This window comes from Anopheles merus, chromosome 2R (assembly GCF_017562075.2).
Source record: "Anopheles merus strain MAF chromosome 2R, AmerM5.1, whole genome shotgun sequence".
In the NCBI taxonomy this organism is placed as follows: domain Eukaryota; kingdom Metazoa; phylum Arthropoda; class Insecta; order Diptera; family Culicidae; genus Anopheles; species Anopheles merus.
In genome coordinates this window covers 55,758,194-55,770,545 of record NC_054082.1, presented here as the reverse complement: position 1 = coordinate 55,770,545, position 12,352 = coordinate 55,758,194, and the positions used below count along the sequence as shown (strand labels likewise).

Genomic DNA, 12,352 nt, shown 5'->3' with positions numbered 1-12,352 from the left:
CAAGTGAAATTTGGCCATATTGCTCCTGACTGTGAATAAAAATATGAGCGACATGAGACAGGCTATTTTAAAACTAAACAAGTTATATTAAGCTCATTTATCTTGGTCCTCATCAAACAGATTGAATGAAGCATCCAATTGTCAGTGTGTTAGAAGAGGACGAACGAATCCTGTCCAATGCTTGTGCTCGCTAAAGTGTCCACCAGTCCCATCAGGACGAATATTTCACAGTTCGCAAAACTTGTTATCTCAATCGCTGTGTCCTGGCACGCCTAACTGTCATTCATTAACGGGTGATCAGTGGGTGGGTGAACGGGAAACGCGAAGCAGGACACGCATAAACAGTTTTGATTGATGACACTTTTCGTAAGCCCACGTGTATCTTCCGCTAATGCTAGCGCAGCGTGCACGCGGAAAGATGAGCAAGGAGGCCCTTCGCAAGAGCATTATTTACGCGATCAACAAGTGGAATCATCCGCAATAGAACAACCAGAAAGCGAGAGCGTTAGCTCATGTTTGATTGCACTTGCTAAAAGCCCACAGCCGAATCTCGAAGCATGGGTATAGCTGTTTTTATAGCAATTTGGAATGTTTACTCACGAACTTGAGCAATTGGTGGCCAATTCGATATACGCGCAGGACTACATCGGATGCGATTAATTCTCATCCAAACTGACCTACCGTAGCAATGGACTCTCCATTTCCGCAATAAAACAATTCTAGGAATCCATAACCGGGCACGACTTTACGCCAAGGAAGTAGATGCTCGTGCTTTTCTCGTTACGTTTTATCTATCTTTAACACAACACACCAACAAATAATTACGGTGCACTGAAAGACTGTAGTAAAGCTTCGGGTTGATTGTTTTGGTAGACTTTAGCTGAGACAAGGCACATCACTAAACCTGTAGCTTTTGGAAAAGCTCCGCAGCACAAAGTCTACACAGCGCCATCTGTACAGGAAAATCAGAAAGGTCAAGAAAGGAAAACAAATACAATTACATGGAAATTGCCTGCATTAGAAACTATTGTGATATGAATATCATATGAAACACTTCTATAGATTGTTATGTATTGGATTAATAGTATATGTGGATTAATTTAGATGTATGGTTCGATGTAAAACTTTTGAGTAAATTTAGAAAAGCTTGATATATCAATTTTACCTTGTTTAGTATCATAAGGCGAAAGGCGATGGGAGTGACAAAATGCTGACAAATTTTTTAAAACGTGAGCTTTTGTCAAAATTTTGTATCCAGGGGCAGCCAGGAAATAAAGTTGACAAAAGTTGACAAAAAGTGGCGCAGTTGTGACCGATTGCTATGATAGTAGTGCTAAAATGCATGTTTTTAACTAATTTATGTACCTATTTAGTAGTCTTAAACAAAATATCGATGATACTCAGATGTTGGAGCTTTTTGTCCTTCTTGTGTATATTTTTGGTGCGGCCACGCGAAGAGCTCTTTTTTGCAGTTGACAAGCAATTTTGACAAGATTGAAATTTTTTTCAACATTTTGCCACCTCCGTGGCCACGTGCTAATATAGATCATCTTTAAAAAAAATGGTTTCGTTTTAGAAGCCATACGACTTAACAATATGCCCGCGATGGTATCAAATCTTAAATGGGGCGGGCTCTCCAAACGCTGGACTGTTATGAGTAATCCCAACAAGTTATGGTTATACTAATTAATAGTCAAGACGGTTAGTGGCTGACTGGCCTAGAATGATTAGGTTGTGGCGCCTAATAAGAATCCCATGGTACAGTCGTCAACTCGCACGACTTAACAACATGCCCGTCGTGGGCCTGGAATGGTCCCCCCGAAGCAAGGACTGTTTACCTGGATGCTATGGTACTGAACAAGTCTCAAAAGCCTGTATAGGCCAACATGTCCGCGTATGAATTAAATCAAACAAAGTAAGAAGAAGAATAAGCCCAGTGATCTAATAATAAACGGTGATAAAGCATGTCGGATATCTGTTAAGCGCTTTAGGTATAATGTAGAATCTTCTTTCTTTTTATCGTAACTTTTAACATATCAATAAAGATACACAAATAAATGAATATGATTTTTTTGGGGAATAATTAAACGAAACTGTCCCAGCCATGACGAGTTCCGTCTAACTATTTGTTTTATTACATCCTCATTTGCGTTTGGCAATCATTGCTTAGGTAACTATTTAACACATTTTTTCACCGTGCTGCGTATTTTTTTCTGGTTATATTTACATTGCTCAACGCTAATGGTTAACTGCTGGAGCATATTATTTGTTAGTCTCTAAATTGGTGCCGATAATTAACTAAATTGCGTGTGTGTGTTTTTTTTTTCTATCTTCACGCAAATATAAACTCATTTGATTCAGGATTCAATTTGTTGACAAGATGAGCAGTAGATCCATTTGGTCAAAGAAATTTGACTCGACATAGTTTTACTTGCGCTCAATATCGCTTACACTCGCAGCCTCGTGTGGAAATGGAGGTTGATTCAGCGTTTGTGCCTGTTGTTGTTGATGCGATTGTTCCTGTCGATTGATTGCTGCTTCATCCATCTGAATAGGAATGCGAAAGAGTGAAAAGTGTTAATTTCTTGCTGTAAAAAATCCAAACGTCGAACTCACTAATCTGACTTTATAGTCATCTTACCAGCTGTCTTAGCATTGCGTAGATTGCATATTTTAGTTCTTCTGGTCGCGTTTCTGTGCGGTGGGTTGAAGCAGCAGGCACATCAAATCCATATACATTTGTCAAACGTATGCCTTCTGGTGCAGAATCCATCGATCTAGATTTGTCCAAGGCTAGCTTCGAGTATGGGATTGGTAGAACTTGCAGCCCAACCATGGAGGGATCAAGACCATCCGGATAAAGAATGGATGCGGACGATCCTGATCGTTTGCCATGTCCTCCGTAACATGCATGGCCAAAAGCGGCGCATCCTCCTGAACATCAGAGGTAGAATTGTTAATGATAAAAATTGTTAAGAGATTCAACTAACTAGAAGAAGTAAGATATAAGTTTCTTACTGGAAAGGAATGGAATGGATAATATAAGTTTATTGAATTTTCTTTCATATAAGTGTAGTGCATAATGTAGGTAATAAATAATTATGATAACTCATTGTATAATTAATTTAAGTTTTTAACTCACTCACTGTGCTCAATCGTCAACGAGAAAACGATTTTCACAATGCAAACTATGTTTACCGTACGTTTCGCAAGATACTGTTTCGAACGGTAGATCGAAGGAACAGAACGTACCTAGTTGGGTCGAAACGAATTTCATATCAAACCAAACCAATTGAAATATGATAAAAAAAACAAGACAAAACATAAACCAAAGAGTTTATTTAAATGAAACAATAGAAAAACAATCACATTTTGTTGGGGCGACTTAATTGGATCCCATAAGATGTCTATTGATACGAGCCCCATAAGATACGTTTGTTGTGCCAAAGACGAAGAAGATAGACCGGTATGATCGCGTAGGTCGTTATGCCAAGAAGAAGTAAATGATAAAATTCTGTCATATACTTTCCAATAACATAGAAAAGTAAAGTTTCATAAATGAAAAATAAACTAAATCAAATAATGTCGCCGACTGAAAGCTCAAAAATCTTTTTTTTTTATTCAGGAGTAACGGTCCAAAAAGGCCGTATTGCTTAATACTCAAAAATCTTAAAGCAAACATATTTATTCGGACTATATGAATTAGGGAATATCCATCTTAAAGTCATCGTCTTCGCATTTTATGAACTTTGAATGTCCCACTACTAATGATAAGCATAAATAAAATAAAAAACCTAAAAAAAAATTAAAACAAATTAATAAGAATACATAGGGTAAATATACCAATAGTGGTGCAATTTGTAGTGGTACAAATGTGTTTTAATGGATTTAAAGTGTCAGGAAGGTAAATTGATGAATATTTAACACCTAGCAATTGGAATATGTTTTATCTTCACAATCACAACCATTCTTACCATAAAAAACATCAAATTTACGAAAAAATACATGTTTTTGTTACTGCTTCGTTGTACCTATAATGGTGATATGGTTCTTATAGTCGTCGTATTGTGTTCCTATAGTGGTGGTAAACAAAGATGCCCCAAAAACAGTGTATAATATCAATGGAACTTAGTTTTGAAGCTGTTTTCGTATAAATAGCAAGGATTACTACCATAATTTAGATTTCTTACATAATTTGATCATAAAAAATATATGAATTTGGTTGATTAGAGGTCGATTTTTCACTCAGCCAGATAAGCAAATTATAGCCTTTGTTTAGTAAATTACTTACAGAAAACTCATTTCTGTTGCTTATTTCAATGAAAGCAGTACGAAATGTCAAAAATATCCTCGAAAAAAATCTAAAATATTATGTTTTTATTGATTTTATAACTAAAACCACTATAGGAACATGCCTGTTTTGCGTACCTATAATGGTACCTATTTGCGTACCCATAGTAAAAAAAAACTTAAAAATACGTAAATCTGCTCAAAAGGCAATGAATTTCAATGAAACAATTTAATTTGATACCAAATATGTTAAAAAACTAATAATTGTGTTGTGATGTGGTCATTTAGAACGTTAAAAAAGATATGAGTTTCGTTATGAAATCCTAAGGATTTTAGAAAAATGTTGACATATTTCACAAAATAATGGATTTTTAGGTCATTAAGTAACGGAATAGCCCCATTAAATTTTTAAACCCTTTGTTAAAGGCCTGAGAATATTTCACACTAACATAAGTAACTTAATTATTTTTAATTTATCGTATGCAACGCAGTTTAGTGCAATACCACCACTACGTATTCCGTCCCCTAAATGAATAACAAAATGAATAAATAAATAATTTAATCCATTAATAAATTTAAAAATAATAAACAAAAAAGGTTATATTAAACAAAAAGATAAATAAATATATAAACCATGATAAAAAAGAATAAATAAACCATGATAACAGTTGAATCATTAATTTAATTAATAGTAGAGTATCACAACAATGGGGTTTTGCGTGAACTGAATAAAACACGTGGTATTTACTCAGTTGAAAATGTCTGCAACAGTAGGATAATATAATTTGAATGTTAACCACATGTGAAAGCGGCTTGGAATGGAATCGATTAGGATGTTTTCTATTCTTGTCTTAAATTATTCAGACTTTGCTTCATGGAGGCGCATGGTTGTTCATTAATCGTAAAAAAATAGGAATTTCGCATGAGTATCTAAAATAAATATATTTCTGAAATCAAATTTAAATTTTGTTAACACTATCTTCATTGTTTAGACCTTAGTTTCTTAAGCCATTCATCTTGAATACAATCATGTTTAAACTGTAATTTAGGCTTCTCATGCAATATTTAACAACGTCAAAATAAATAACCAATTTCATACAAATATTTAATCAAAGTAAACATTTTTGACATTACCGCACATTACTTCTTAGTAGCAAATAACTCATAGCTTTCACCAAACGTTCCTCAACAAGTACTAGGTAAGCTAATGCATTCATTCTCCAAAGGTAGAGTTGAGCAGAATTAAAGAAAGTAAAAATACATATTTGTCCTGGGTCACCTTACTAGCGTCCACAGCACTTCCTTCAACCGATGTACACAGTACGCTGAGGTGTAGCGCAGGGAAGCTCGCCCAAGACAAAGTGTGTGTCGTTTATTTATGTTGGGTTGCCAAACGAACGAGGTTGATAGCATTATTAAGTGGAAAATTTTGCGCGATTCCTGCCATCAGGTTGAATGAAGCAGACGGTACCTAAGCAGGTACCGACGTTTTCAAGATGAAAACAGTGCATGTGATGGTGCACACTCGCCACTGCAACACAATTTAGTGTCCCACAAACGCTTCCGCGTTACAAAACTGCGCAAAGAAATAGTGCACAAGACGAATGTTGCATAATGTCGCAGGTTGGTGGCTGAACGCACAATGGCACATCGAGAAGAATAGGATAATAATATTATAGATAGTAATGAGAGCCAATGTTGACTGTTCGTTTCCGTCTTGGCTTCTTCACTCCGCCATCCATGGAGCGATGTGGATGTATGAAAACAGTTCATTCGAACCTTTGTTGCTCGTGACCTGTTTCTACCGTTTGCAGTCATTCAAAGAGAACTTTGGACCGTACGACGGCTCCAAATTTCACTTCAGACTACAAAAATAAAGGATATGGTGCTCTGTTGGGACTACTGGACAGTTCAATTTCCTTTCGGTCGAACATGGAGCGGCTTGGGCTAAATCTAAAATTTGTTGATTTGTTATGTCCCACGCCAACAGTACCATTTTGAAAATCAATAATCTTGTATTAAGTATCGATGAATGGTATACAGATAACTTACTTTTTCCGTTTGTACTCTGTACCAGCACAGAAACTATGACCAGGGCGAAACAGATTGTGGATAGCTGATGCATCTTTGAGTGGTTATTTAAACTCTGCAATGATAGATAACGATTTACAATTATTAGAATGGGTTTTTATGATCTATAAACACGTTGGTGTCAACCATTCCATGTCTCATGACACGAACTCAAAATTATTTCAATATCGCCACTTCACATTCATTGCTATTTCTCGCAAGAACAATTAATATCAGCGAACGCAAGCCAATAAATAATCACAGGCAAATCAACAACACCCTAGCTGTGCGAAGGAAATCGGTTTCCCTGCCATTGGGAATTGAACGTTCGGTTTATCTACGGTCTGAGGTAATCCATTCTGTTTCTGGCAAAAGTTAACATTCAACACTACCAGTGCGCACGTAAATTAAATTCAGTGGTTGCAACATTAAACACGGAAACGTGCTCCTTACTGATGAAAACCATAAGTCAAACGATGAAACCTTAGCGGAATCCTCACGTTATTCTCCTTACCATTGTCCCCTTGAGAAGCATTAGACACCAGATGCTTCGGTGAAGAATATAAAACTAACAAAGGAAATGCTTGTTTCAAATTAAACCAACTTGACCCTGGAATAGTTTCCTATTTACAAATTTGCTGTGTTATTTTTCATTGTGCACTTTTTTATTTAGAAAATTAGTTTAATGTACTTTTAAAGTCACATGCATTTTTTATCCTTATTATTAAAATACGACATTTTTCATTAGTCGCGTTCTAACACGGTAGTTCTGTTAGAAAATATCGCCCAACCACACTTTTTCACTAAGGTATCTTTTTCGCGAGGCGAATCTTTTTCAAGCCATCCAAGCTATCCATCGCTGGATGAATAACAAATATATTTGCCTGCAATTTTTTGACAGATCAAGAGAAAAATTGTAATAAAACGTGTTTAAACATAATTTTTGCTAATTTCCAAGTTCCAAGAACCCGTATTTTACAAATAATTTTGTTAAATTACGATAATTTTATCTGACAAAGATTTGTTTTTTGACATTTGAAGGGAGATGATTTGCGAATTGAGGTAATGGACTGTGTGAGCTAATCTATGGAAATAAGCTATACATCGCAGGACTTCGGCATTTCGATTATTTTAATCTTTAATCTAAATACTCATGGCTTAAGCGTAATCATATCATTTTGGTTTTGATTTTTGGGGAGGTTGGAAAGTACATTAATTCGTTTTGTAGAATGTGGGGTACACATAATTCCAACATGGCTACAATCATTTTTATTAACATTTATCGTGGCATGATTATGAATAAAACAGAAGTGGCTTCAATCGAACATCAAAAATGTAACATTCTAAGGTCGGAGCCGTGCAAATTCATTCGAAAAAGAATTTCGGAGCCCAATGAATCCTTTACTCGGCACTCGGGGGCATAATTGGTCAAATTCGGTTAATTGGGGCATGGTCAAATTCGGTAGGACCGACCGGATCCATTTCTCACTGCAGATTAGCCGCTCCGTGCGACAACCGATGACTCCAATGGTTCCGAATGGCATTAAACGGCTCTATAAGCTTCGGTCGGCACCGAACGGAACTGTTGGTTTGATTTGGACGGATCAGGAGTCAGAATAGCTAAGATCAAAAATGTCGATTCTGACAATCCATCACTAGTTGTTGCGAAGATTCCAAGTGTGTGTATGAAAGTATTTCATTCCTTTTTCGTTTGTAGAAGGTTGACGCAAATCTATTTTTCCATATTTTTTCATAGAATGTGCAATCGAGTGTACACAACATTGTGCTAATATTCAGAATTTCATCGAAACATAATGAGTTTGCATTCAAATCAATTTTTCTTAAGGGTTTCAATTGTTCTGTACGATTGTGCAGCATAAGTTTATGAGATGTTATGGTTACATTCATGTTAGATTCGAAAAATATACCATCAAAATGATTGTTCTTCTCTGGAAAATTTTATACAATTAGACAAATAGTAATAACAGTTTTTTGGTTTGCAGTGCATTTAGCAATTCTCAAAATATTCTCGCGGGCCGCATTCAGCATTGACGAGGGCCGCATGCGGCCCGCGGGCCGCCAGTTTGACATACCTGGCCTAAATAATCGTCAAAATCTCCCGTAACTAGAAATTGGGAATCCATGAAAAAGAACTTCTTCTGAGCGCCACAGACAGATCATGTGCAAATAGGAAAAGGTTAATCATTTCCAGTTTTTATTAAACTACGATATACACAAAAAAGCTAGATATATGCAAAGCGCGGTCCCGTGGTATAATCGTCAAGTTGAACAACTCAATAACATGCCTATCATGGGTTCAAGCCTAGAATGGATCGTCCCCTTGTAACAATGACTGACTATCCGTCTACGTGGTAATGAATTAAGTCTCGAAAGCCTGTATAGGCTGGCATGTCCGCGTAGGACGTTACACCAAATACAAGAAGAAGATACACAAAATATCTTTTAGCGTCAGTTTTCTGATTATAATAAATGTTTATGTACAAGTGTATGTAAATTGAAGGACATCTACTCTCTTCACTGCAGGTTCGTGCAGTTTATTGTTTTGTAAATAACGACATGGTCGCTGCAAGATGGAAAATGGATTAAATGTAAGTTTATTGTTATGCTATGGTAAGGAGACTCAATGAGAAATTACGATTAAAACGCAATATGTTAGATCATTCTTGCTATACGAATAATGTTAAGATAATCATATCTTTCAGCGAATTCATATTCAATGCCTTAGTTTATTTATATTAAACGGTTGATTATAGTAGGAAATTTTTTTTAAATTTGGCCAACTGTCTAAATTAGTTAAACAGTTCTTATTTATATGACACGTTTATAGTTCGAATGGGGCTTACATAAAAAAACAGACAGCATAACAACCTCTTTTCATGATTAATGTTATGTGTCTGTTTTGTACTAATGGAAGGAATTGATGGACTACTAATTAATGATTAACTAACACATTTACATTTTCTTAGTAAACTTTTTGCAGTTAAAACGAACGGGTTAAGAAAAGTTGTATGTATATCATGTGCATCGTTTAATTCGATTTCTTTTTCATTTCAAGGGAAACGGGGAAAGTCGTAGTGCGTCAAAGCATTAATGGTAATTATTTTCTTCTTTCACATAGGATCTGAGACATACTGATATTCATCCTCTCTAGCAAGAATAACAGATTTAGTGAGTTTGTCAAAGTACTTGATAAAACGTAACACTCACTGCCGCACGGTTGGTTAGAGCCTAGAAATCAAACTCAAGCAAAGGAACACAGACACACCCGAAACCGAAACCATTCACTGCGAGCAGGATATAATACGAACTGCTGGCTGTTGCTCTCATCACACATTACCACGCACCTTGTGATGAATGTGCTAAAAGCCTGTTTAATTATTAATAACCACATCATTTGATACACACTTCCCAGCGCTAGTCCAAAGTTTCGTTTTAAGGATGGATGATAAAAAAAAACAAGAAAAACGCGCTGCATGCGTAGCCCGTCCTAATCATCCGTTTCCATTTAAAATCCAAAAAGGTTTTGGTCATATTTAGGTGCATGATCCTTGGTGGTGTTTGCGGCCCTAGAAAGGTGTTAGCAACAGGCCTTAAGATTCCAAAACACTATCCCGGTGACCGACGGTGGTTTTTACTTTGATGAGCATTTACACAACTTTGATTTGTACAGTAAAATACCAACATGGGCCGAATATTTTTGCTTGGCTTTTACTGCTTCCTTCGACCTTTGACCAACGTTTAACTAGCAGGGCTCCGTACGATAAACGGTAAAGAGCAACGTGCTAGTTTACATTAACTAACCTGTGCAGTGTGACGCCTGTTGGGCAAATATTGGGCTTCAAGCGCAGACTAAAATTACGAAACTATCAAATATGCAAACTGTCCCCTGAATTCACCAAACCAAATAGGACGCTTCTGGCACATGTGTACGGCTACCGCAATCCCTCTGAAGCACCTTAGCACGATCGGTCCTGACCTGGGGTTTGCAAATTGTATCCAAAAGCGTGCTATTCCAATTATGAGCATGAGATGAGGAGGGCTAACTTAATTTTGACCACCGCAAACCCAACGGTGTTCTCGTTGACCAGGAACAGCCCCCAGTACTTGCCTGGACAAGAAGCCTGGCTAGTCGTTTTTATTTTGTTGCACTCAAAAGTTTACACGCCAAGTGCCGTGTTCTAGATAACCGTCGCCCATCCTGTCCGTTGCGCCATACGCCACACGTTTCACCAATGGGTCGCTCAATGGGGAGCCATTTTCGAGAGTCAATTTAAATATTTGACGAATCTGGTATAAAAGATGCAACTCATCTTCATCAAAGGACAGGAAGGATACTACACAGTTAATGGCACTGCATCATCGTAGATGCGAACGAACAGAACCCAATCGAAGAAGGAAGCAAGCAGCTTAACACATCCGGATGCTCATCATCGGATCATAATCGAACTTACATACATAATTTAATTGCCACCGTTTCTGCTTTCGGTGGAAACGATTTTGGAATCTTTCCTGTGTGCTTTTACTCACTGAATATTTTTGGTCGTACTGGCGTGCGGTGGTGGTGTTTACACCAAATTAACGAATACCCCGACGGTCACCACACTGCAGCACGGAACCAAACTTAACGGCAGACTTATTTTAGTACACACTTGCCCTTTCGGCACCTTTTGCCAAACAGCACTTTGTATACGAGGACATTCACCACGGGATCGGAGATCGGTTCTTCTTGCACACTGCACACGAGCACGCTAGAGCAACAAATGGTTGATGCCAAAGACAACGGGTTACCTTTTATACGGCCGAAAATACCGGCAACCCTTCTAGCTCCACCAGTCTGCCACGACGTCGCACCATTCATCTCTTGGAGGTGGTGATGATGGGGGTGATGGTGCTGGCGGTTTCACTTCCTCACTGTCAGCTTCCGTTCGTGGACTAGAATGAGACGACATCAGACCGAGACAGAAGGATCCACTGGCCGGGATGGTAGTGCGCTTGCTGGCTTCCTTATCAGTGCGACCTGCAGAGTAAATCCAAATGGGAACCAACCGTCGGATCGGGAGCAACAAATAGTGCATGCACTGTACAACACTTCGCTTCGTTGTAATGAGTTGGTTGTAGCTGATGCCCGTCATTGCTCTGCTGGTGCGATAGTACGCTGTGAAAGCTTGAAAAGGTGTGTAAGGTGATGCATAAGAGGGTAAAAATAGTCCCTTTGGCACACTAAATAGCTTAAAAAGTGAGCAAAGAAGTATGAAGAGACAGTGATAAACAAATATCATGAGAGCAATTAATCTGCAGAACAATTTTACAGTCATCTCAATATGAATTACAAATGGCTGTCGGAATGGGTTTAGGCGTTTTATTTATAAAAAATCTAAAAATTCGCTATGGTATAAACAAAAGTTACCTTAACCTTTCTTATCTAATTATTTTATAAATTTTGATGTTTTGCTGCATACTGTAATTCATGAAAAATTTCTTAAATTCTTTCATAACTCACCTACTACCAATGATTTGCTTCTTTTGTGGTTAATTTAAACTACTTTTTAAATTAATTTAATGTTGCTTCTGCTATTCAATTTGTACTTTATAAACGTTTGCATTTTTTGCATCATTTTGAAACATTATTCATAAAAAAAACAACTGGATATATTTGGGTTGTGGCCGGTTTTGATAAGAATATTCTTCTTTCGTTCAGTAACATAATTATGATTACTATAAAACAAATACAGTAGATGTTAATAATATCTCACTTAACATAAAAAATATCTTTGATTTGCCACAACTGAACTATTATTAGAAATATTAAAAACGTTTTCATATATATTTTGTTGATTTAAGCTTTATTTGAACAGTTATATATTTGATAAAGTATCCATCGATGGCTCGAATCAATTGTCATTCTTCAATGACTCAGCTTGGTTGGGATGGTGCTGTACGAGAACGATAGCCTTCGCTGCATCACATCCTC

At 37.1% G+C, this 12,352-nt stretch overlaps 1 protein-coding gene across 1 annotated transcript; it reads right to left on the bottom strand.

Moving 5' to 3' along the window:
* Nucleotides 1–2,072: 2,072 nt before the first annotated feature.
* On the bottom strand, nucleotides 2,073–11,139 carry LOC121603434. Its single transcript, XM_041932111.1, has 4 exons — nucleotides 10,909–11,139; nucleotides 6,343–6,436; nucleotides 2,642–2,934; nucleotides 2,073–2,547 (listed from the first exon to the last, which is right to left on the bottom strand). Exons 2-4 carry the CDS (start codon nucleotides 6,413–6,415, stop codon nucleotides 2,428–2,430), a joined length of 486 nt encoding a protein of 161 aa, XP_041788045.1. The 5' UTR covers nucleotides 6,416–6,436; nucleotides 10,909–11,139; the 3' UTR covers nucleotides 2,073–2,427.
* Between the last annotated feature and the right edge of the window lie 1,213 nt (nucleotides 11,140–12,352).

Excerpts from the sequence above, each read along its gene's own strand:
- LOC121603434 (XM_041932111.1), bottom strand. The coding sequence starts at position 6,415 with ATGCATCAGCTATCCACAATCTGTTTCGCCCTGGTCATAGTTTCTGTG. Across the intron at positions 2,935-6,342 it reads ACAGAGTACAAACGGAAAAA|GAGGATGCGCCGCTTTTGGC; the intron begins GTAAGTTATCTG and ends TCTGATGTTCAG. Across the intron at positions 2,548-2,641 it reads ACGCAATGCTAAGACAGCTG|ATGGATGAAGCAGCAATCAA; the intron begins GTAAGATGACTA and ends ATTCCTATTCAG.